Source organism: Hyposmocoma kahamanoa, unplaced genomic scaffold (assembly GCF_003589595.1).
Source record: "Hyposmocoma kahamanoa isolate Upper Pololo Valley unplaced genomic scaffold, ASM358959v1 63, whole genome shotgun sequence".
Classification (NCBI taxonomy): Eukaryota; Metazoa; Arthropoda; class Insecta; order Lepidoptera; family Cosmopterigidae; genus Hyposmocoma; species Hyposmocoma kahamanoa.
Genome location: NW_020653851.1, coordinates 14,542,278 through 14,568,879, shown reverse-complemented (window position 1 = coordinate 14,568,879; position 26,602 = coordinate 14,542,278). Strand labels below are relative to the sequence as shown.

Here is a 26,602-nt window from a genome sequence, read left to right as displayed (position 1 = left end):
TCGTCTGAGGGGCGGGTCGGAGGACAATCGACTCGCCCCTCCGTTGGCGCGGGAGCCCTGGCGTAAGTTAGAGCGGCGGGGCGGCGTCGTGGTGAATGTTCACTGATCCCACGGTGCCGACTCAACCGGCGAGACGGAAACCCGGGGGGGTTTTAGTGGGGTAGGCCCTCCAGTCTGGAGGGAGAGTCCTCACATAACCCCTGAGTCTCCCTGGGGTATCTATAAAGATTTCCCACGTCAAAAAAAAAAAGGGCGACCTCGTGGTAAATGTGCACCGACCCCACGGCGCCGACTCAACCGGCGGGAGGTAAATGATTTTAGTGGGGAAGGCCCTCCAGTCAGGGCCTTCTGCAGGGCAGTCTGGAGAGTATAAAAATAAGAAATACATTTGATTATTGCGTTTGAATATTGTGTCAAAATTGGTGGATTTACAATATATCGAAAGTATACATGTTTTGTACCGATATATCGCAATATATCGATATATCACCTCGGAAAAATATCGATTTTTTTTACATGAACACCACTCCTGTCAAGTGCAGATTTTTTTTAAAATTGTTTTCTTTCTCACTTTCACTATGCTTTCACCCAATATCATTGCTTTCACCCCATGTATTTGGATAGGCAAAGGTTCTAATAAACAGCCTCTTCGACTGTGATAGTCATTGTGACAGGAATGACCGCCGTGTTGCCAACTAGACTATAGCAAATGTCGCTATACAGAAGTTTAAACCTTCTGCCCCTAGCGTTCCGCCGTGATAAAGCTATTATATCCACAGTTAACTGTCAAATTCAAGTGATAAACCGGAATTTTAAAGTTTTATCACAATAGCTAGCATGACGAGCACCAAACGAGCACCGTGACATCACATTTTTATATCATCGCGAGTGCCGCGACCAATGACTGCCAAAGATTAACGCAGTGCCAAACATAGCCACAAGATCACAGATGATTTTAAAACATTTTGACAGTTTTACACAGTAATTTTAGCAACTTAAACATTGAGCGCGACAAACGAGATGAAGAAAGACGAAGAAATAATAGAAACACATAATTGAATTATTGGAAAAAGGTGAGGAGAACATTTTTAACACAGATAATTGTTAATAATTAATATAATGTAAAATATGTAAAAAGGAACGCTTAAACGCTGTGACATTCGTGGAGAGACTTTAGTTGATCTACTTTTATAGGTATCAATAAGTTTACAGATAACTATATTTATTGAATAAAAATATAATGGCATATTCACTAATTGGTCAAGTTTGAGTTGATAATAAAAAATGAGATCAGTTTCATGTAAGAATCATTTCACTGTAAGGGGCGTAAAAATTGGGACAACAAAAATTGGTCAAATTTAATTAAATGTTTTTTATACAAAATTAATTTCATAAAATTGATCAAATTCAGCTCTCCCGATTTTTTCGATTCGATTTCGACTTAGTGAAAATTTAAAAAAAAAATGACTTGTGACGTTTTATTGACATTTGATTGCTGACATTTTGACAAATTAGCTTGTTTCACGTTTGCTTACATTGTGTAGTTGCTGTTGGTTGGTTGTTGTAAACGTCATATTTTATGTGTGTAATGTGTTAAGAATGGGTTTTATTTAAATTTGCTTTGTGTAGTATTTTATTCTAATTATCGCCACATCATCGTTTAGTTACATTTATCTAATTTCCTGTGGTCTTCGAAAATCAAACTACTACGTACTACCTACTACTAGATACCTAGTTTCAGTAAATTGAAAATTTTCCTTATAATATTCGCCTCTCGGTGATTATGAACTTTTTGTAAAAGTTTCTAATTTTCCTTCTTTGAAATGGATGATGAGCTTATCGACATATCAACAAGCTTAAAACTGCAGTTAGGATATGGTGTTGGTCATATTCTTAACGATGTTTGCGCGAGTTTGTGGTTTACATACCTGTTGGTATTTTTTCATTTAGTGCTTGAATTTAATGCCTCCCAGGCAGGAAATTTAATGTTGGTGGGGCAAATAGTAGATGCTTTATCGACGCCGTTCGTTGGATATCATTCAGACCGTACTGATAATTCGCTTAGTCTTCGATATGGGAGAAGAAAATTATGGCATTTATTTGGTATGTATAAAACGTTTACAAACCTTAAATCCATGTATTTTTTAATATCTTATTATTTAATATCTTATTTTATATTTTTTAATCATACTTGACTAAGTAACTTGCCAGAAAAAAATATTAAGGACCTAGAGGCCTAATATAAACTCTTATTTCTATGCAATTTATGCCTCACACCGCCTTGCATTATGAATTGGTAATACCAGCCAGTCAGTGATCATGTGACACTAGGCTGTCTTCTGCCCGAAGTTTGGCTGGCAACATCGTATTACAAACATTATTTTTACATTTTCTTCATATTTGATCTGTCAAAAAGTAACAACAATAAACCATTCAGTTTACAGTGTCTTGGTGTAGCTTTTATTGAATTGTTTTGTGCATAATTGTATAATAATTATTATAATTTTGAGTTTATATATTTTTAGGGAATTGTTTCATTATGTGTGATGAATACAAAATATTTGAGTAACTCGAAAGTGATGCTTCACACAATAATAATATGAAAAAAAATCGAAAGAAATGGTGAAATGGATGCACAACAATTTATGAAAAGATACCAGCTTAGTAAAGATATGGTCCACAATCTATGCAAAAAACCGCACATGTCGAGGCCTACAAAGTCCATCAATTTATTACTTGAGACTAAGGTTATTTTTCGCTAAAGCCAAGTATAATTTTTTACAATTTAATTTATAGTCAAAATATTCTTTAAGTATTATCGACATGTTTTCAACAAACTACAAAGTAAATATTTACCTGTGGAATTTTGTCGACATTTGATGTCGTTCGGAAACTTTATTTGCGATTTCCAAAAATAAAATATAGTGTATTGATTTTATTATATAGTGGCTTTATTATTATTTTATAGTGTCTTTATTATTATTATATAGTGACTTTATTTACTTTCGTACATGAATAATACATATCTATTATTTTTCATTAAAACTAAGTGACAAATATAACACCGTAACTTACCAGTAAGTATACATACAAAATATAAAAAACATGAGCTAGTCAAATCCCAGTCATAGACAATAATCAGCGAGAAGTCGGCGAAAAATATTTATGTCGTAATACGAATTATAACCAGTCAGTTCTTGAGCATAAAAAGAATTGCCTGAGGGCCTACTGTAACCTCTTCAAACAATATTACTAAAGATGGGAAAAACTGCTTATTTTTTTTAAAGTTTAAAAACATTAATGTTAAAGTTTAAACATTATCCTTTTTTTAAAAAGCGTGCTATTTAAACGCTTTTTCACTTAAACGCTTTTTAGTTTGAAGCTAACAAAATCTTTTAGAAAACGTTTAAGTGCATAGACTTTTATGTTAAAAAAAGCTTGCAACAGTACGTTTAAAAAGCGTGCTTGTAACAGCGCTTTTCACTACGCTGTTTAGTTTGACGCTTAAAAAGTTGTTTACAAAAATGTTTAAGCGCATAGACTTTAAGTTTAAAACCAACGCTTAAAATGAAAAGCGTGCTTATGCGCTTATTTTAAAAAGCAGACTTTTTTAAGTGCTTTTCGTTTAGACGCCTCTAAATATTACTTTAACCTAGCATTGACTTTTCGTACCAAGACGCGTTAAAAGTAAGCTTATTATAATGTTAAAACTATGATGTTGTTTTGGCAGCTTTGTGACTATTCATTCCCTCAGGTCGTATTATGACACGACTTTAACATTAAAGTAATATTGTTCTTATGTCAAATTTAGCAATATTAAAATAGTTACTCCGGCGCAGTGGACTATATTATTTTCGAATTTATTGTCTAAATATTGATTTGTAATGATTAAAAGTTAAGTTGAACTTATTTATTTACAGAAATCTCTTCAATATTTTGTTTATTTTTGTGGGGGCGGATTAAGTGAAAAAACGCCTGGTTGTAAATTGAGCTTCTTGATCTTGGTTTTGCTTGGATCGCGGTGAGATTTGGAACGCCTTCGGATTCTTGTGCAGTCAGTTTTGGAATGTCGTTCCGCTCCCAACGCTCCGCCTTTTATATCATCGCTGGCCCGCCGTGCCGCTCGCATTCTATTCAAGTGTGCGAGCGGGACGGCACCAATGCAGGAGCGGGACGGGAGAACCCTACAGACTCCAAGCAAAACCCCTCTCTCCCTCTCGTTTATTAACCAAAATCTTACACGAAATTAACAATAATAAATTACAATAATAAATTACAATATTATAAATCATATGGGCGCGAACACGTTTTCGTCCTGAACAATTTTTTTATTTAATACTACATAGGAAATAATTTCTCGTTAAGTAAAAATACGCGGTGTTTATTTCGTAAAATTATGACAGCGACATCTATACGCTCCTTGGCGACACTAACAGTGATTCACAACGTGACTATCAAGACTCAGCATGTTTATTTATTTTTCTTCATGAAAATGCGGAAAAATAATTGATAACAACGTAACTTTAATAGATTTTATTATCACATATCACATATTTGACAGTTAAAATCAGTAAGAATAAATAATACGTATAATATCATTGTTTAAAATTCTCTGAATGTAAATAACATTAAGTAGGTACTTAAGCATTATACTACGATAAGACGATTCGGAACATCAAAAAAGGAAGAGATTGCATTATATGGTTCCTTGAATATGGAAACCAAAGGACATATTGACATAAATAAATCAGACATTATATGTCTTAGGGTGGTATTCTAGAACTTTACTCAATGCTCAAGTCAGGATTGCAATGGAAACACAAGCACTGGAAATACGACCCTAATGGCAGGGACTTGAGTATAATTTCGAGTGCTTTAAACCATACTCAAATATTGCCTTGAGCATTGAATAGAGTTCTAGAATACGACCCTAAGGATCGTATAACAGAAGTCTACTCAATGCTCAAGTCAGGACTTGACCAGACTTGAGTATGATTTCAAGCACTGGAAATACGACCATAATGGCAAGGACTTGAGTATGATTTTCAGTGCTTTAAATCATACTCAAGTCCTGACTTGAGCATTGAGTAGAGTTCTGTAATACGACCTTTAGAGGATGGAAAAAAGTAGAAGAAAGGAGCTGCCCTAACTACGGAATGAACGTACATACCTAAACAAAAATTGAACTAACAAACAGCGGATTTCTTTAGTGTCGTACCATAATCTATCGATAAGCCATTATCGACATGCAAACATTTAATTAGACAACATTAAGGAGATTAAACATTTAGTAGATCAATATTCCATTTGGGAATATTTTATGTTATATGGGGGAATATACGGGAATGTCACATGAAATTTTGAATTCATAGTTTTGCGTTTACAAATACTCAAATATTACGAAAAGTGAATTTGCACAGAAAATATTAATATTTTGTAATTTGAGAGTATATAATAAAAAAGAGAAAACTTTGCAATGTAAATCCCATACATTTCCAACCTCAAAATTCATAGTTTTATAGAGACATTTTTAAACAAATTCCAAATAGTGTAAGCTTTTTTTGTATTTATGCATTGGTATAAAATAATATCAGTGGCTAATTTAAGTGAATCTTTAATCATTCAAAAATAATCGTTAAAACCCGGAAACCTGATTATCTATACCACAAGATTAAATGGTCACAACGTGTAAGGGGGGATAAGTTCAGATTAGTTTCTAAAAATGTTATTAACATCCCAAAAGACAGACTGCTTTTCGCGGCGGTTTCAGGTATCGCGCCAGTAAGTGTTGGAATGATATTCCTCCTCCATTGCGTGACATCAATAATAAAAAACGATTTAAGTGTGAAGACAAAAAACATCTATTGTCAGAGCAGATGTGTCTCGCTACATAGATATTTCCCTAATCAATGCGTTCGATACCTGTAAACCTACATTTCCGTATCTATACATGCTCATATTTGGTGGCTATTGTTGTAATTTAATTTATGTTTGTAAACTTACATTATTATTTATATTGCTTACCTTCATACTTACACTATTTACATTGTTTGCTTTACATCTTACACTTTTGCTTGATATACTTATATATGTATAGTATTTAGAGTTAGGTATATATATTTGCGTGTGACGCACTTTGGTGGCATGGCTTACTGGGCTGCGATCGCTCACCATATGGTACTGGCAGAAAACCAGCACTGTTTGACTTCTCTCGGTCTACAGGATTTATGCTGAGTCAGGGCCATTTCAGCACAGACTGTAGTCATAAGTACATTAAAATTTTATCAGTTATAGTATTTGTTTGTTTTTCTCGCAATATGTGTTTTGTATAAATGTGTATAAAATTAATAATGAATGTTCTATGTGCTTTCACGTTATACTCTGTGAAGTGATTGTAAATGTTTTGTTTCTGTTTGTATTTGTGCTGAATAATCGTGTTATCTATCTATCTATCTATCTATGATAAAATACCACTCAAGATTAAATTGTTAGACTCATGTTTGTTTATAACGAAGTTATGTAAGTGATTAAATAATAATTTATTTTTTGACAGGAAATAAGATGTAAAATTTTATCTTGATTTTAATAATTTTGGCAAATTTAATTTGTAAAGTGCACTCTACATTCTCGTCGAGACATCCCGGTCTCGGGTCTCGCCGAGACAGGACGAGACCGAGAGTGGCACTCCACATTCTCGCCCGCACAGTTGTCGGTTCGGTAGTCATACAAGATGGACGTGTTAGATACGTCTGTTGCTGCAGCATTATGTGCTATAGCATATTGCAATATTTTGTTAATTCGAAAAAAAAAACTTATTAAGAGACGTTGTAATGGACGCAGATGGTGGATGACATCAATACATCGCAACAGAACACTGCGTTTACTACCAGCGGACTGTCGTGACGGGAATGTGGAGGAACGGGTCTCGCGCAAACACAAAACTACACGAGAGCCCTTTGATTCGGGTCCGAAATACCGACACGAAGTGGAGACCACACGAACATAGGCGAGACTTAACGAATATGGTCACTACACTCTCGAATTTGGCTGTTCTCGTGAAGTTTTGGCAAGAATGTGGAGCGGGCTTAACTTGTGACCATTTGTTCTGACATTTTTATTGTTGTGGTAGTTTAATGTATGGTTATGTAATATAACATGTTTATACTGACACTGTCTCGTGCTACATCTTCTGTTATACCATATTTTAGGCAAATAACCTATTATTAATATTGCATCTGATTTTATGATTATCGATAATGTTATTAAGAATGTATAAGTAATTTTATTTATTTCAAAAATTAAATGGAAGTGTTAGATTCACCTAAATCTAAATCAATATTACCAATACGTAAATACAAATCAGTTTAAACTATTTGGAAACCTTTTAAAAAAATCTAATATCAGTCTTGACATTGGAAATGCATTGAGATCTCCTGATTTATATTATTTTGCGTAATACGTGAGCATTTAAAAGCGCAAAATAATAAATTCAAAATCTCATATCTATCATCCCGGTTATTCCCATATGACAATGAATATTGATCTACTTTAATTAAACATTTTGATCATACTTTGATTACAGTAAACTATACAAATTACAAACATTACAAAAAAAAAACAGTTCCAACATTTAAGCCATAATTTGCGTGTCGATATTGACTTATCGATGATTATGGTTTTGGAATAACTGATTACTAAATATATGGTAAAAATAATGTCCCTACAAAATATATGGTCAAAAGTTTTTTGGCGATTTCCGACATTTCGAGTACTCTTACCTCAGTTGGTCCCATAGAGACTATTGATCCTTAACAGAGACCGGATCGAATGGCATAAAAAAAAAAATTTAAATTTTTGTTTAGTAAAAATTGCCTTTTATCTTGCTGACTGTACCATTTTTTCAAAATCTGTGAATGCCAATCAAAATATCTTCAAAATTCATGGATAGTCTTCTAGAACCGCTTTCCTGCAACTACAACGATTGAGGTGGCTGCCCTTGCTTTACATTTAAATTTACACCCTGTATATTTTCTGAAACTATATACATATTCATGGATACAGACCGCGTACGCGCTGCGTTGATGCATTGCCGTTACTGATATTCGAAATCGGATATCGACACTACATATTTTCTGTAACTATATATTCATGGATACATCCCGCGTGCGCGCTGCGTTGATACATTGCCGTTACTGATATTTGGAATCAGATTTCGAAACTATACAGGGTGTCCCAAAAATAACACGCCAGAGCGACATTGTGGGTAGGTGAGCTATATACCTACCAGAAAAAAATATTTTGACCCTAGTAAAAGTCTTTTAGTTTTCGAGATGTAGACCCTTTTTTTTTTTGCCAAAACTGTACTCTTTGTTGAGTTTTATGCTATTTTTGCCATGGTTAGCTCCAGATGGATGTTATTTTTATTTTTCGAGTATTCTGAATAGTTTTTCCAGGTACAGCAACTAATATTTTACTGAGAAATATCATAAACTATGAAAAAAGTGATTAATTTGGTATACCTCGTACCCTTGTAAAAAGTTAAACATTAACTTTGAATGGCTAGTGTGAAAAAAATTGTATGAAACTGAATTTATAAACGATCATAAAAACTACTCCACTTAATGCAGAATCAGGAATTGTACAATACTATTGAAATTTTTGACAAGAACTTTAGTCATTTAATTTTTTTTCGACATCAACACCCTACTAGCCGAATTGGTTTCTAAACAAAAATTGTGTTAAATTATTGAGCTTTATGACTAACTACTCTGTCGCTAGGCCCCAGGTAGTAAAAAATGAGCGAGAGGTATGACCCTTATTTGTTATCTCTCTCTTACGTCGGTATCGGTCGCCAGGTGGGATCGGGTCGGGTTGGGCCCGTAGTACCCGTTAGTACATACCTTTGTGTTTTGTGCTACGTACGCGTTTTTCGTTTTATCGCTGCTTCCGTTTCTACACTTTCGACGACTTGGCACCACTTTTTACTTTGATTTGATAACTATCGGAAAAGTTTTTTTAGTAATCATGTCAACAACTTGGCATTACTTTGGACCCTGATTTGCTTACTATTTGGACCGTGTTGTTTGTGTGTGATCGACGGCTGCGCCTCCGGATACTGCCTTTATACAGTTAAAATGGCAGATCAACAGAATACCGTTGGAGCAAACCCCGAATTCACTCATAGTGATTACGCTGACATGTACCTAATTTACGGCGAAACTAGACGTGTTTCTGCTCGCGGCATCGTATCGTTAAATGCAAGATTAGCAGCAAGATTGTATGCGGTAAGATTTCCTAATCGTAGGCCACCGACCCATGAGACCATAATAAGAGTTGATGCTGCATACAGAGAGGGTAGGAACCCTGGCCATCGTGGTGGAGGCAGACCTCGTACCGTCGCAGACGAAATAGTTTTGCAGGAAGTGTCAAGAGATTCGTCCACTTCGGTTCGCCTGATAGAAAGACGTACTGGCATTTCAAAATCTACGGCACAGCGAATTTTAAAAAGGCACCGATACCACCCATACCATATTCAGAGAGTTCAAACTTTACTGCAGAGCGATTACGCTAAACGCGTACAGTTTTGTCAACAAATGCTTCAAAAGCACAGTGAAGACCCCAACTTTTTTAAAACGATTTTGTGGAGTGATGAATCAGCATGTCGCAGAGATGGCTATGTAAACCTCCACAATATCCATAGCTGGCAGTTAGAGAATCCGCACGAGAGAAGAGAAGATCGGTCCCAACACCAGTTTAAAATTAATTTATGGACCGGAATTTTCAATGGGGAAATATTTGGTCCAGTTGAACTGCCTCCGACTCTAAATGGCGAAAATTATTTAGAGTTGTTACAAAACCATTTGCCAAACCTTCTCGAAGATGTGCCAATAGCATTACTAAGAAGAATTTGGTTTCAAAATGATGGGTGTCCAGCCCACTACGCTCGCGACGTCCGAACGCACCTCGACCAGACGTTCCCACGAAGATGGATTGGCCGATTTGGACCAATTTTGTGGCCACCGAGATCACCTGATCTGAACCCCCTCGACTTCTTCTATTGGGGGTGCTTAAAAGATAAAGTTTACTCCAAAGCTATCACTACAGAAACCGAACTACGACGACGAGTCTATGAAGTAGCTCGAGAAATTTCTCAAATGAGTTTGAGGCGTCTGAGAAGCTCATTCGTCAAAAGATGTCGCATGTGCATTAGAGTCAGAGGGAGGCAGTTTGAACACTTGCTATAATATCTAATAAAAATTAAATGATTTAAATTTTATTGTTTTATTTTCCATTAAGTAAAAACGGCGACAAATCAAGCGATACACAAAGGCACTCTACCACGTTATTAGTAGCTAAATCCGCATGTTTTTGGGAAGTTTGATTTGTCACAGTTTGTTTGTACCAGTTCAGAGAGAGAAAGAAAAGCCTAGTAACTATCTCACTCCTTTATTACGAATACAACGTGGGAAAAAGATTGATACGCCGTTACCTAGCGCTTAGCAATTAATTCATTTAAAAGTTTAAATTTAATTTTGTTTAGAAACTGATTAGGCTGATAATATTGTACCATTCCTGATTCTGCATTAAGTGGAGCAATTTTTAAGATCATTTGCAAATTCAGTTACAAAGTTAACGTTTAACTTTTTACAAGGGTACGAGGTATACCAAATTAATAACTTTTTTCACATTTTATGACATTTGTCAGATAAAATATTAGTTGCAGTACCTGGAAAAACTATTCAGGTTACCTGAAAAATAAAAACAACTACCATCTGGAGCTAACCCTGGCAATAGTAGCAAAAAACTCAACAAATAGTAGAGTTATTCCAAAAAAATAAAAAAGTGCAAATATCTCGAAAACTAAAAGACTTTTACTAAGGTCAAATTATTTTTTTCTGGTAGGTATATAGCTCACCTACCCACAGTGTCGCTCTGGCGTGTTATTTTTGGGACATCCTGTATGCCCTGTATGGGCCAATGTTAGTATACAGTTTCGTAGACGCACAAAAATGGTTTCACGTTGATATCCACTCAGTGAATATCTATATGTAGCAATATCGGTATATAGTTTGGAAAATGTATGATTTCGTGTTGGTATCCATTCTAATTGCTCGGCTTGATTCGGCATCGCTATAAAATACGCGATGCGGAGCAATAACGACATATAGTTTCTAAGATACACAATATTGGATATTCGATATTGATACAATATATAGTTTTATTAACTATATACGATTTGTAAAACCTATTCTTAATAGAAATCACGATCGAGGTATTCACTCTAAGACAACGATATGTTATATTTTCATCAAAGTTCGTAATATTCAAAACTGGCTAGTGATATAAAAAGACACCTGTATCCTGTATTGAAATTTTATGACCACAAATTACTTGTTTATTTCAATTATAATTTTATACATACTTTGCTATTTTAGGTACGGTTTGCGTCTTGGCATCATTCCCTTTCATTTTCTCGGAATGTATTGGATGTTCCTCAACGCACAAATGGGCACAAATGTTCTATTACTCAGCATTCATTATGATATTTCAAATTGGATGGGCTTCAGTCCAAATATCACATTTGGGTTTGATACCTGAACTGTCTGAAGATGGCCATACTAGAACTCATCTTACTGCTGTTAGGTAAATAATAAATTATTTTTTAATTATATTTTTTAACTATTTATTGAACGATGTTGCGCCATGATATAATGTATTGTATTCAGGGCTGGGCAAAATACATGCTACATCTTAATTGAAATACAAATTACTTCCTTAAATGTATTTAAAATACAAAATACCAAATACTTTCTTGAGGTGTATTTGAAATACAAAATACTTTCATGGGGTGTTTTTAAAATAGAAAATACAAACACAAATTACAAAATACATACTTTATTAGTATACCTGTCGCGACATGTGGAAACCAACAATTTCCTTCATAGCTTTTTCCTTCTACAATACATATCTTGAAAAAGAAGTTTTAAATATTCAGTTTTACCAGAAAAAAAACTGTTAAACCAATCAATACAACCATACATTTGTATCACCGTAATATTTTATAATTAATTAAATTTCGAGTTCTTCGGTTTTTGCAATTGCTATACATTGGAAGTGAAATTACTTGTTTGTATCAAAATCGTACACTTATACATGTTTTTTTAAACAAACCAGTGCCTGCCGAAACATACTTAAAATAGTTTCGTTTCCAATATGCGATTTAGATTCGAAAATATAATTAAATTTTCAACTTATTATTTCTTGATACAAGCAACAGTTAAAGCTGTAAATTTTTAATACTGCCTCTGTGGCCGAACGATTACCTTGCTGGTCTGCCATACAGAGGCCCCACGTTCGATTCCCAGGCCGGGAAAACTAGTTCTATATTATTTCATTCATTTTTCAGCCATTGCTCTACTACTTAATTTACTATTATCCCACTGCAGGGCAAAGGCCTCCCTTCCCTTTTTCCACTCTTCGTGATTTAACGCTGTTACAAGCCGAGACCTCATATACGCGTCCAATTTCAATTGCTTTCTTAGTCTCAAGTTTTATAATGTTCGATTTAAATAATTGTATTTAAATTGTGTAATTTCCAGATACGGGTTTACAGTCTTTTCAAATCTATTTGTCTATGTTATCACGTGGGTTGTTTTACGACTCACTGGCGATTGTGATAAGCAGGTATGTCGACTTTATTAAATATAAAAATAAAATAAAATCATCAGCTTTATTTGACATGAAAAATCATATCAAACAATAACAAAGTAATTATAATAATAGCAAATCAAATATATAAAGGCATGTCAAAAGGGTCTATGACTAACTATCCGAGTACTATGTCAAAACATAGGCCTCACTATTATTCTTCTTTAGTCTATAAAGGAATGGAACACAACCAAATTATTGTATTTGTAGTAATAATTTAGACACCATGTTGGTCTTTTGTTATTAATTATTAATATGATAAAAAGTATAATGTTAATCGATCGAGATTTGAGCGATGCTTCAGTTTTTACAACGGTGCCGCATTGACTATCGATATGTCGAAGTGTTGAAATGTTTATATAGAAACGTCACTATATCAGTTCGACGCCATTGCACAAGGCCTATCTAATTGCAAAGAGGGTGCGAAAAGGAGACGTCATTTCTCCGAAACTGTTCACCACTGCATTGGAAGATGCCTTCAAGTTACTGGACTGGAAAGGACTCGGCATCAACATCAATAGCGAGTATATCACTCACCTTCGATTTGCTGACGATATCGTGGTCATGGCAGAATCGTTGGAAGAGCTTGGCACCCATCTTGACACCACCATGGTGCCAAGCTCTAGGTGACCTCAAAAGAGTTTCCCAGCAGGTGGATCTAAAAATGAACATGGAGAAGACGAAACTTATGTCGAATGTGCTTGTTGTACCCACCCCTATAACAGTGGGAACCTCTACTCTCGAAGTTGTTGACGAGTATGTCTACCTCGGACACACCGTCCAATTAGGCAGAGCAACTTCGAGGAAGAGGTCAATCGTGGAATCCGACTCAGTTGGGCAGCTTTCGGGAAGCTCCGGGGCGTCTTCTCGTCCGCAATACCGCAGACAAAAGTCTTTGAGTAGTACGTGCCAGCGATGACCTACGGCTCTGAGACGTGGTCACTTACTATGAGCCTCATAAAAAAGCTCAAAGTCACGCGCCATAGAGCGAGCAATGTATGGTATTTCTCTACGTGATCGAATCAGAAATGAGGAAATCCGTAGAAGAACGAAAGTCACCGACACAACCCAAAGCATTGAAGCAAGTTGCAATGCATTCAGTGAAACGGGCCCCTACTAGATGTAATAAAAATCGAGGTGGGTGACCTGGTAAGGGTCGATTTTTATTACATTTTTCCAAATTTTTAGTACCGCATCCCCCTCGTTCCATACACCGTTGGATAGCTCTCCGAAAGCCCTATCCAACGACATCTCGCACCTCCGGCAATACCGGGCAAAAATTTCGACACCCACCGGCCTTCCGAAAATTGCTAAAACAGCTAAGGCGCTCACTAAAATCCGCGGTGCCTCGTCTAAGCTGGCTGGTTCGCCTAAACCACCGCAGGGACCAAGCGGGGTCCAGAAGAAAACGAAGAAAAAGAAGGCATCCACACCGACTCTCCCTGGACCCTCGCCAAACAAAATAATCTCTGAACGAAAGAGCCTCTCCCTGCCAAACTCGCCGGCTTCTTCGACTCCGAAGTCGCCAGAGGTGTCACCACTCCGACTCAATCTACTCCACAATCAGTCGAGTCGAGCGTAGCGGGGTCGATCGAGTCGCCTGTTCTCTCAGTCTGGCCTGGTGAGGAAGAAGCTCTGGAGGAGGCACAGAAGAGCCTCGCTAGTTTCGCGGACGAAGTTCCTGTTCGCGAGATTCCGGCGCGAGGCACCTTCATGGCACAGCTAAAAAAGCTGTGGATAGCGCCCGGACACTCAACTCAGACTCATGACGTCACGTCATGAGTGTGACGTGGAACGGTTGAGGGCAGATCGAGCAAAAGAAGTGGCCCACTTGGTGAAGTTGCACTCAGCAGCCCTCAACGCCAGGCTGTCGGTGCTAGGGGACCTCGTAGCACAGAACCACTGCATCATCGAGGATATTACTTATTCATGGTTTTATAGACGCACCTGATATCCTTGAGAGTTTGCGCCTGTCAGTCCACCGTCCCGGTAGCCGCCTACATAATCGTAAAACTTTCTCGCTTCCTAATTGTAAGACGAATCTTGGTCAACACTGTCCGCTTTATCGTATGTGCTCCTCGTACAATGCTGTCAGATTTGATTTTGACATATTCTTTGGTTCTGAGGCCTCAGCTAGGAACTCAATTAGAAATTGCCTTAAAAGCTAAGTGCACTATGTGTTTTTGTTATCCTGTTTTCTTCAGAGACAAGTGTATAATCACTGTAATTTAATTAATATTATTATTTAAGCATTTATTTTCTCAATTCGCATGTTGTGTTCACGTCTAGTAGGGTACATTCTTCTTGTAACATAATATCAACCAAACACTTTTATCTGAAATTTGAATTGTATCCAGTTTTGTGAACCGCTTAAAAAAAAAATATCGATGCAGTGAGGAAGATGATAGCATTCGAGGTCACTGACAGCATTAGACCCTTGACAGTGGCCTCCTCCACAGCTGCTGGTAAATCACCCTCTGGAGTCTATCGCGGGCGGCCGAGCAGGGTAGCAGTGTCAAGCTCTGGTGGGTACGCGCTGACGTCGGCAACGAGCGCGCGGACGAGTTCGCCAAACATGCTGCCCTCTATTAGAAAACGGTTGCGGACTGCGACAGTTTCCCTCTTTCGTACGCCAGACGGGTGATACGCTAACGAACGCGGGACGCCTGGCAAGAGGAGTATTCTGCGTCCGCAAAAGGCAGCATCACCAAACTGTTTTTTCCGGACATATGCCAGGTGTACGTACCGAGTTATCGGGAAAATTGGCGTATCTTACTGGCTGACTCAGGCCTGGACTGGTTACGGCAGGAACGCCGCGTACCTCTATCGGTTCAGATGCTGCGATGACCCTAGATGCATGTGCTCCCCAGACGCAGCACAGACGCTCGAACATGCCCTGAACGAATGCCCCGTATTCGGTGCCAACAGGTTGAAGCTCGAACTCGAGGTCGACGAGAAACTCTCAACCTCGATATAGAGCGCCCTCCTGGCAGGAAGCGTTCAGGACCGAAATTTGCCGATTTCTGTGTGGCGATTATGAAAGCAGTAGCGCAGACCAACAAGGCGAAAACAAAGCCTCCGTAGTGCGGAGGGGACAACGTGGGTGAAATTATTACTTAAACTCGGACGCAATATTTTATTTGATTTTTTTTTTACAATGATTATGGCTATTTTATTATTTTTTACAATTTTATGACACTATTATTATTGTAACAATTTTACAAATGACTTTATACAATTTAGATTAATTAAAAACATGTATTTTATTTTACACTTGCAAAATGCGATTCACTATTAAAAACTTGATATAGGTTTATAAATGATTAGCTACACGATTATGTTGCTATATAAATGTAAATGTGACTATTAACATATTATCAACTTACACAGCTCAATTTAGTGGAGCCGTCGAATTGATAATTGTTTTACAACAAAATTGGTAAATTTTCATTCAATATATTTTTTAAAAATCTTATATATCTACGTACATATATATTATGTAAGTTAATTGTTTGTTTCATGTTTGCTTCAGCAAGTGGGGCCAACAGACGCATGGAAGTTTAAGAATATTGTATATATAGTATTAGTAATTGGTGTACTGGCTACTATTGTATTTCACTGCATGGTACATGAAAAGCCATATAGACGTCAAGAGTTCTTAATTAACAATAACAATAATGGTGCACATGGTGACTTTTTACGCAAGCCATTATTATATCAGGTAAGTAACTTGTTCATCTCATCATTAGATACATACACATATACAAATATTACCTAACTTAAAAAGTTCTACTTTAAATCATTCAAACAGTTTACCTGATGGAGATTTTAGCAAAATCATATTATGGACTCATTGTGAGATGGATACTTAACCTGTATAGTCCCAACTGCTGGGCACAAGCCTCCTCTTACAATGTGAGGGCTCGGGCTGTAACTTCCACACAGATCCATTGCGGATTGGGAATTTCACACGCATCATTTAATTTATTTTGCAGATGTGTGCAGATTTCCTCGCGTTGTTTTCATTAAAATAAAATTTCGCACATAAATTCAGAAAAATTAAGCGGTGGAAGCCCAGATTCGAACCCACCATCCTTTGCTCAAGAGGCGGTAGGTCAAATCACTAGGCGTCCGCAGCTATTTGGACAAATTGTACTTATTTTAGAATATATATACTATACATATTTTTCTAAAATAAGTATATATATATAGATAAAGATGTGATGATATCAGTTTGTAATATCATTTTATAATAATTTTGTAACTTTTTGCTTGTACAGATAGGAGGAATATACATGAGTACGCGACTCACAGTAAATGTGGCACAGGTTCTTGTTCCTTTGTACCTACATCGTACGCTCGGTCTGGCCGCTCGTGCGCTCGCTGTTGTACCACTCGCTATGTATCTTGGCAGCTTAACAGCCGCAGGCGTTCAAAGATTGGCTCCACGATCATTTACGCGAAAATTCAACTACTTCATTGGCGCGGCTTGTGCAGCAAGTGGGTTTATTTGGATTTATTTCGGATCTGGCAGTACATATAAAAACGACTTTATTTATGTTGTTGCTGTACTTATAGGTGAGTTTATTGACCCTATTTTCACATTTTTTTAAATCCTGACTAAGATTTTATGAATTTTTACTTTTAATATTTACGATCTTGTGTAACTCTTTCATGACACTTCTGAACAACGATGATGGACCAATGGTTTGCAATGTGGCCGCTAGATGAGGAGGTTCGATTCCCTGTAGGATCAATTTGGGAAATGAAATTTTCTATAACGCGTTAGGTGTTCTGGGTAGGGCTCCGGGGTGCATTCCATTGGTCTGTTACTCATAGTACAGGGGATTCCCTAGTTTGAGACCAGGTAATGGGTGTGGTTGTCTGCTACCTTTTTAAATTATTATGTCAGGTTTCCTCGCCAAAATTTTTAATAAGATTTTTTTATTTTCAGGTTTTGGTGGAGCAATTATGTTAGTAACAAGTCTAGCTCTCACAGCAGATTTAGTAGGCTCGAGAACTGAAGCGTCAGCCTTTGTCTACGGCCTAATGAGTTTTAGTGATAAGTTGGCGTGTGGAGTAGCGATTGCTGTGATTCAATTATAGTAAGAACATTCTTTTTTTGTTGATCTCTGTTTATTATTATGTTGGCTCTCTCTGTGATAACTGATAAGTCCATAAAGATAAGATAAGAGTACCTAGAGCACACATATTAGAACCCATTCATTGACTACTTCGTTGCGTAAATTGATGCAGCCATGAATGGAATTCGGAACATCTTTTATAGAGCTCGGATCACTAAAACACAGAGTTACTCAAGTCGGATGGGAGTTCAGCTATGTACTTGCTTATTATAATGAAATAATGAGTCATATAAACTCACAATAAAATTATGAATATTACTCATTCATTCAACAATAGATGAAACTACTGCTGAGTCATTGCCATGTGTTAAATTGAAAATTAAATTATATTTTTACAGTGCACAAGAGGCTGAGTCAACATATTATCGTGACGCACTGTCTTGGGTATGTGGAGGTGCATGTATGTTAGGGTTGACCTTAACACTTTTGCTGCCTAAACTCACCTCTAATGCTTTAATCGCAGGTAAGAACCAGCATTTTCAGGGTTTCTTAGTCATACTAGGAACCATTATAGTTTTATCACTTGTATCTGTACACCCCTATTACCCGTTTGTTAATGCACCAAATTTCTTGACATTTGACGTGAAAAAATTGGACTTATTCCCATCCGATGAAAAAGAATAGGTACGAACAAAAACAGTGTCTTTAAATATAACATTGAAATTAAACAAAAAATGTCGTAAGAACCTATCACCGTTAAAGGTTCAATCTTAACATATTCGTTGGTTAGTTGATGTGAATATGAGTTACTAAACAGTTTTGTAACAGTGCAAAGTTTGTTTCGAATTTAGGGAGTGATCAGCTGATCAAAATTTTACGACCTGTAATTTCCGTAAATAACATAGTGGGAAATAAAATAATAATGACCTTTCTGTTACACTCTGTATAATCTCAAAAAAAATTTAACAGTAGTAAGGTGTGCGAATTCAAGAATTTCAAACAGGGATAAATCAACACGATAAATCGATTTAAGTATTCGCAGAACTACCACACCTACCCTGTTTATCGCATGTGAGAAAAACAATTATTTCACAAAAACTTAGTTTTCGAATAAATGCAATTCAAATATTTCTTACAAATACCTATACCGTGGTTATCCACGTTAATTTGTTTGTAACTGTTGATTCCACATTTTGTTTTACCGAAACTATGTAAATATTTGCATTTTACATGTGCAACTATGTCTCATTTTCCTATATTTCTGCCTCTTTAAGCCATTTTCACAGTATAGTATAACGACTACTTAAAACAGAGTCGATTTTGCTCGTACTCGTTGTTCTTATCGCAAGCGTTAAGAGTTGAATTGGACGCAGTTAGCGAAAAGGATCCAAACCATAAAAATTTATCAAAAAAAAAACGGTTCCTAAAGTCTAACCTAACAAAAACAAACATATAAACATAAATAAATATCTCTGGAGTTACATGACATCAAGTTTTGAAAATAAAACAAGAGTGCGATAAACTTTAAACTGCCATATCTCGAAAGTGACTGGATCCTTTTTGTTTAACTAGGTCCCATTTTAAATATTAAGGCCTCAAATTCGGAAAGGCAGAGAGTAGTTTTCAAAAATCCTGTCAGACCAGGCATTTCGAATGTAACTTAGCAAATAATACATTTTAACATTCTTTTTTTTTTATAATTACAAGTGACGGGACGAACACGTCATGCGCCTGATGGTAAGCTACACGCCTGTCCTTAACAGTTACAATGCCACTCAGAACTTTAAATCGCAAAGCTCCGAGGGGCACTATCACTGCGCCCGTCACCTTGAGACAAGTTGACTACTCCCATGTGCCTTTAATTTCACCAGTTTTTTTCCACCAGTGTTTTTCAAAATTAAATTTAAATAATTAGTTATTGCTATTATGGAATGCATGAAACGCATCACTTGCGCATTATCACGCTAAGATTCATTCAAAATGTCTGGTCTCACAGGATTTTTTAACACTAAATATCTTTGGTGCTACGACATAACTCCTGCCATTGATTTTAGATAGGTAATTTGTTGCGTTATTTTCGTTGACACATGGTAGACACGTAGACACGTACACTTGCAAAGTTGAATTCTGCGGAAACAGAAAGTTGACATTGACTTACAGTGTTGTTTATATTATTTTACTTACATTGCCAGAAACAAAATATAATTTCTTCTGTGGAGTACGATAATGCGATACCAATTTTGTACGACATCGACATTACAAAAACTGAAAGGGTCTATACTTTTTCTTCTTCTTAATCATACGTATATTTAATTATACACAGACCATACACTGGCGGTTGTATTCCGTGGTTTCTGCCTATCCCTCCTATAGAACAAGGACGTGAGCTTATGTATGTACACAGACAGAACATACCTATATAATTTTGTACTTGTGTTTTTTTATTACAGATTCATCCATAAACAATGAAGAGGAAAATGTAGAATCGCCAACAAATATATGATTATATTTTAAATATAACAAACACGTATTTAGAAAAACATTCCACGTATGCTTAGCAGAATTTATTACTTGTGATATTATATATAATGACAAAAGCGGCATGTTTCTCTTAAGTTAAAATGTATTTACACTCAAGATCTATTTAAGTATTCTATTGTATTTCGTAGACTTTGTTCCAAGTGATTAGAATTTTTTTTAACTTGTTTTTAATAAGGCCTGTAACACTCGGGTGTCAATGTTGGCCTTGTGATGCCTGGTCCCTGTGGATTGGTATTTGGTGTAACTGCCTGATGTCCGCAACTCGACGTCCAGGCGCCTATTTTACGTGTGGTGGGTGCAGGGTCCTACTCGTGTCACCCTTAGTTACCGCAATACACAGGAATCTTAGCCACCTCCTTGGTTCGATGAAAACTTCGGGGAGCGACCTCGGCACTCCAAGGTACTTCGCTCTGTAGTTGTCCATGCCAGAGCACTGTAGTAGGATGTGCGCAACCGTTTCATGTAAGGACCATGACCCTTTAGGGTGGCAGTTAGAGTGCGAAGCTCTTGCCCTTTAAGTTTGATTAATCTGCGAGATAGATTGGCGTTGAGCGTTGGGAGTTAACCCTAGTCTGTCTACAAACCGTGAGAATTGGCTGAATATGTGTTATTAAATGTGAGAAGATTTCGTACCTTTGTGTATGTGTTGTTCTTGACCATTGGTAGGGGAGGGATACCATAGGTTCTGGTACAGGGGCGTCCGTTTTCGACCTTTTCTGGCCTGTCCATCTGCTGCGTTATTGCCACATGAGACGCTGTGTCCTTTAATCCACTAATAGAGTTACATGGTTGTGTATACATAACTCGATGAAAGCTTGATGACATTCATAAATATACCCTGAGTATATGTCATAGCTGTTCAGTGCTTGAAGTACTGATATGCTATTGGTTTGCTCCTAGAAGGAAGGTGGGGGGAGGCCCTCCAGGTGGGTTCGCAACTCATCCTGTTGACCGTACTGGTGCACTCTCAGTCCACTCCTGCCATCCACTAGAGGCCTCACCTCTCCCTCCTTCGGCCGGGGGTTGTTTGTGTTTTTGAGGCGCTCGCGTTCCCTGAGACGACTTCTCTTATTCTTGCGGGCAGGGCGTCCTCTGCTCCCACTGAGGGCTGGAGGTGGTTGCTCGCCGTGACTACTTACCCTTTCCCTATGGATGGGTGCCTTGGGTTTGGGCTTGCGACTCTCTAGGGTCAACCCTGGCACAAGAGCTGTTTGTGGGGTTCTGCATTGATGTGTGCACGGGCGCCGCAGAACCAGGGGTTCGGGCCACTGCCGCTGTTACTGGTGTGGTGCTAGCACCAACATCGGTGCTTGGTTGACCTTGTTTAGGTAATGTTGATCACTTCGCGCCCTCACTGATAAGACTCAGACTGAAGATGAGGGTGTACCGGCTAATTCCTTGGGCATACTGTGACTACGTGTATTCATAGACTGTTCAAGACCTTTGCACGCGCGGAGGTGGAATAACACACGCTTCCCCGTTGATTATTCTACTCTCGTGTCACCCCATAGGGAAGCAAGATGTCACATATGAGTACAGAGTTTTAGCCCTCTGCCAACAGGTCACGTAGCACAACATTTAACTCTCCAATCTACCATAAAATATATTATATCTCCTAATTTAAAATGCCACATTATGGTCAAATTCCATAAAATGTAGCATATCTTCGAGTTTGTTACAAAATTGACTTTATGGATATTCCGCTCTTTTAATAGATGATTTATTTAAGGGAATGTGGCCAGCACGACGACTAAAAGTCAAGACCAATGTATTTCTAGAAAGCGTGCTGTCCTCAAACCAGGGCTTTCGCAGTAGCCGCTCTTGAACTGTTTAATACCAAATTCCTTTCACTGCAGAAAAAGATGTTATTTTTATCATGACCAAACTTTTCTTCTGTACCTAGTAAATATTTTATTGTTAGTGTTGAGTAAATGTCAGAAAAATTTTAAATGGTGATTTTTTTCAGAAAAAAGTTGTAATATACTTAGGAAAAAATTGTAAAAATGTATTTTTTCCACAAGATTGTCCAGCAATAGTTTTTATTGTGTTATGTGAACTATTTTTGTAATCAGTTTTCTAATTCTTTTTAATCAAGTGCAATAACTGATCTGAAAATATTCAACATTGTATTAATGCAAAATAAATTGATCATTAAAAGTAGATTTCCTTCTTTTATTTGTGTATGAATAAGTAATCAATGTTAAAAAAATTGCAATATAGTCCTACATTAGCATTTACAAAGTAACAAGGTTCAAGTTGAAAAAATAGTCAATAGTTCAAAATAAATAAAGTTTATTGCTCAGCATTGCATATATTAAATACATGAATGAATTTAAGCTTGAATCAGTAAAGCACACCGCTTGCCAGACTAGTCGTATTACGTAATTACCACACATAAATATACTGGTGGGAATTTTAATCAGCAGCAGTCAAAGCAACTACAGTGAACCGCATCTCATTGGGGTCACGAGCCATGAATTCCTGGCATACTTTAGCAGCGTCTTCCAACAGAGTATCTGGTGTAGTAGGCCCATGGTTTATGGGGAATGACTTACTGCCATCCAACTCATACAGCATACCATCCTTGTGTACAAAAGCAATGAAGTGATGGTTTACAGGCTCTTCTGCACTTGGAGTCCTAGTTTGACCTTCTTGTGCAAGTTCTTTATGAGCATTGATAATACTTTCAGTCTTTTCCAACAATTTGCTTCGAGCAACTGGATCAAGAGGTTTGGCTTCTTCTAGGAAAGCTTTCATGGGTCCATCACGAAGTATAATTCTGTCAGTGTTATTGGCCACACTGTGCATAAGGGCAATAGTTCCACAAGCATTGCTCAGGTGCTGCTTCATATAAAAAACATCAATAGATACATCTTGGCCTTTAGACAAAATAAGCTTTTCTTCTTTTTCTTTATATTGTTCGTAGGATTTGGAAACAGGGAATAGTAGCAGAACAGCAAGAACTGGGCGAGGTACCCATGATAACATCTCAGAATCTAACCCCATTACGTCCACAATGTTCCATTCCGATGGCACGCCTAGTTTTTGAAGAAACTTATTCATCACGTCAGGGTTAGATTCCAGCGGAATTAAGATGTCGGTCCCCATCTCTTCAAAATACAAACTGAAACAAAGAGTGACAAGAGAGGTTACCGGTGCTTTATAATCTATTTTCACTGTTTATCACAAGCGAAAATGTACAACTCACTTCTTCGGTAAAAAATTAACCCGGTTTAGATATTGAAAGTCAATCAATGCAGTAGAAACTCGTGGAAATAGGAGAAATTCATCGGACAAATCTGCTGAAGTGCTGACTAACGATTCGTTTTCTCATGTACAGTGTTACCAAACCCATAAATAATAATACCGCAAAAATATAGCCAAAATATAGGGAAAAGTCGAGATATTTTAAAAGTTGTAAACAAAACATAATGCTATCATCTGCGGGGACATGGCTCATTATACAATATTTATAACCATGATCTGGACACACTTTCCAAGATATTTCTTAGAAATAATTGGAATAAAGCATGGACAAAGAGCTCTCGGTACAAAGGTAGATTTTATATCATATCCAACCATCAATACCAGTGAACCCGTGGTTTTCTAAACTAAGGGTCGTATTCTAGAACTCTACTCAATGCTCAAGTCAGGATTTAAGTATGGTTTAAAGCACTCGAAATCATACTCAAGTCCCTGCCATTAGGGTCGTATTTCCAGTGCTTATGTTTCCAGTGCAATCCTGACTTGAGCATTGAGTAGACTTCTGGAATACGACCCTAAAACTGAACAGAGTGGCCAGTGGCAACAAGCATATTGACTCGTATGAGATTAGGTCACGTATGCACTCCCGTTCACCTTGCCAGATTCAATATAGTTGTTGACGATGTGTGTGACTGCATTGAAATTGGCGACTTAAATCACATTTTTTTTAATTGCCCAAAATTTGATCGTTCTTCTCTTATCCAGAATCTTATCCAATCCCATGTGCCTCTTTCGACTTCCATCCATCTTTTATTGTTGTCCAATAACTCTTCTAGGTATATACTTACTTATCAAAATTTATTTTAGAAAATAATATAAAGATTTAACTACTGTAATAAAAAATAAATATTTTTACCATTTTGTTTATTTACATCTCATAATTTCTGATCCCTTTTTCACTTTTTCTCCAACTTTCAAATCCCGTTTCCAAATTACATTCCATGAAATAAAAATTTCCCCGTTTTAAAATCATGTCAGTCAAAACACTCTGTATGTGGCTAAAACGCTCACCGCGAAAAGCCAAGAGAAATAAGAAAAATAGAAACAATAAATCTGTTTTAAATATATACCCTTGACACCATTGACTTATTTGTAAGTCAATGCTTGACACCATGAAATGTAGCTTAGCTACTCAAAGGGAAAATGGGGGAGATGTCCAAAGACGTATTACCTGAGAGATTTTTCTACTTGAGTTAAAGGTAAAATACTTTTTTTTTCAATTATTACACATGATAAAAAAAACCACTGACTAATTTAAAGGAGCATACTGTTATTAAAAATAAAAAAACATGGTAGATTTTAATTTCGAAAACTTGACAAATAAGTTATGACGTCCCAAAGTTTTCTGAGAAATTGTGAATAATATTGACACCTGACAACTAATAGACACCGTTGCCATAGGAAAAGTGGGCGGAGTCAATGCGCGAGTTTATTGACCTTGGTGACCGAACTCGAATTCGGATTCCCGGTAGGATAGGGTAATTGTTGTGGTTGTTCCTGGTATTTTATTCATTTGTAATAACGTACCTTCGTAATTTTCGAAGCACTATACGGTCACTTTTTAAAGCGTTAAATGCATCAATAATGTTTGATTGTCCACTTCCATGAGAAAGCCAGTACAAAAATCTATACAAAAACATATAGGAGAATTTCGACGGCTTGGTAACTGGACTCGTAGCTCAGTTGGTAAGAGCAATGCTACGGTGCAGCAAGGACGTGGGTTCAAGTCCCACCGGGTCGACGAAAAAAAAAATTTTTCTGTGTGTTCATTCTTTGTATTCATAATCACAACAAAAATAGTGGAATTATTTCAGAAAAATCTCAATAAATATAACATAAAATCTCTCACTAGATGTCACTAGCGGCGACGAATACCGAAAGCCAGTACGAAAATCTATACAAAAACACATAGAAGAATTTCGACCGCTCGGTAACTGAACCCGTAGCTCAGTTGGTAAGAGCAATAAAAAAAAAAAAATTATGTCCGATCTTTGTATTCATAATCATGTTTGATTTTAGTCGTCACGACTTGTATCCGGTTTGCAAATATCAAAACTACTAGCTATGCGTTCGCTTGCGTCGCGCAGGCACCAGGTAGCTCGAGGAGCCGATTTTAATTACTACTTACGAATAAGCAGTAGAGTTTAATCAGTGTGACGATTTCAATTTGCATAAGATGATTTGACTTTGACTTTACTTTGAGTAAACCGCGCGTTACAAATTATTGGATAATGTTAAAATTTTTTAACAGACCAAAAAAATGTGGTGTTATTTTTCTATATTTGTTTTTTTTCTCACGTTGCATATTTAGTAATAATAAGAAAATACATACTTTTTATACAATTTAATATTAATAATACTTATTTTTATCACAGCAATATCTATCAAAGCTTTTTGATGGACACGTTTTCTAAATAGCGATGTAATTTAGTTTTTAAATTAGTTTGTATAGTTTAACTGCCTAGATTGAATTATAACTCTTCACTTTTAATCTTATATTATAAAAATTGTAAATGGAAAATTATGAGAAACTATTGGAATTTACACTTATTCCAGAGGGATAAATAGATAAATCAACAATAATTTTTCAGACATAAATAAGTGTTCAACTTACTTACCCAAAAAGTGAAAATAGTATATAGTCAAAATGATATTTATAAAATACAAAATTAACAATTAAAAAATTAAATATTATATCCTTATTTGTCACATTGTTATCGACTATTATACAGCATTAAACTCTATAGGTGAGTAAAATTAGTAATGTCCCGTAAAATCGGGGGATACTGCAACACTCTTCGTGTATGATGTCGTCGTGACATTTGGTTTTATTTCCACTTTAATCAAATAATGTCGTGACTGTTTGGGTAATTTTCCGAAAAATTCCAATTATAGTTCTAGTGGAAATTTTTCGGGAAAATATTCCGAAAAATTGGTACATAAAAAAAAAATCTAAGGCTGATTTGTCTAGCCAAAATTACGTCAAATTTGACACTTTGTACTTT

The 26,602-nt window shown here is 36.6% G+C and overlaps 2 protein-coding genes across 2 annotated transcripts; one reads left to right on the top strand and one right to left on the bottom strand.

Moving 5' to 3' along the window:
- The first annotated feature begins 1,572 nt into the window (after nucleotides 1-1,572).
- Nucleotides 1,573-22,373, top strand: LOC113230165 (major facilitator superfamily domain-containing protein 12-like). The gene is made up of 8 exons (XM_026463961.1): nucleotides 1,573-2,103; nucleotides 11,436-11,643; nucleotides 12,600-12,684; nucleotides 16,241-16,429; nucleotides 16,989-17,286; nucleotides 17,663-17,813; nucleotides 18,191-18,315; nucleotides 20,243-22,373. The coding sequence occupies exons 1-8, from the start codon at nucleotides 1,824-1,826 to the stop codon at nucleotides 20,293-20,295; spliced, it is 1,389 nt and encodes a 462-aa protein (XP_026319746.1). The 5' UTR covers nucleotides 1,573-1,823; the 3' UTR covers nucleotides 20,296-22,373.
- Nucleotides 22,374-22,621: 248 nt separating this feature from the next.
- Nucleotides 22,622-23,688, bottom strand: LOC113230318 (ubiquitin carboxyl-terminal hydrolase isozyme L3). The gene is made up of 2 exons (XM_026464196.1): nucleotides 23,542-23,688; nucleotides 22,622-23,457 (listed from the first exon to the last, which is right to left on the bottom strand). The coding sequence occupies exon 2, from the start codon at nucleotides 23,439-23,441 to the stop codon at nucleotides 22,749-22,751; it is 693 nt and encodes a 230-aa protein (XP_026319981.1). The 5' UTR covers nucleotides 23,442-23,457; nucleotides 23,542-23,688; the 3' UTR covers nucleotides 22,622-22,748.
- Between the last annotated feature and the right edge of the window lie 2,914 nt (nucleotides 23,689-26,602).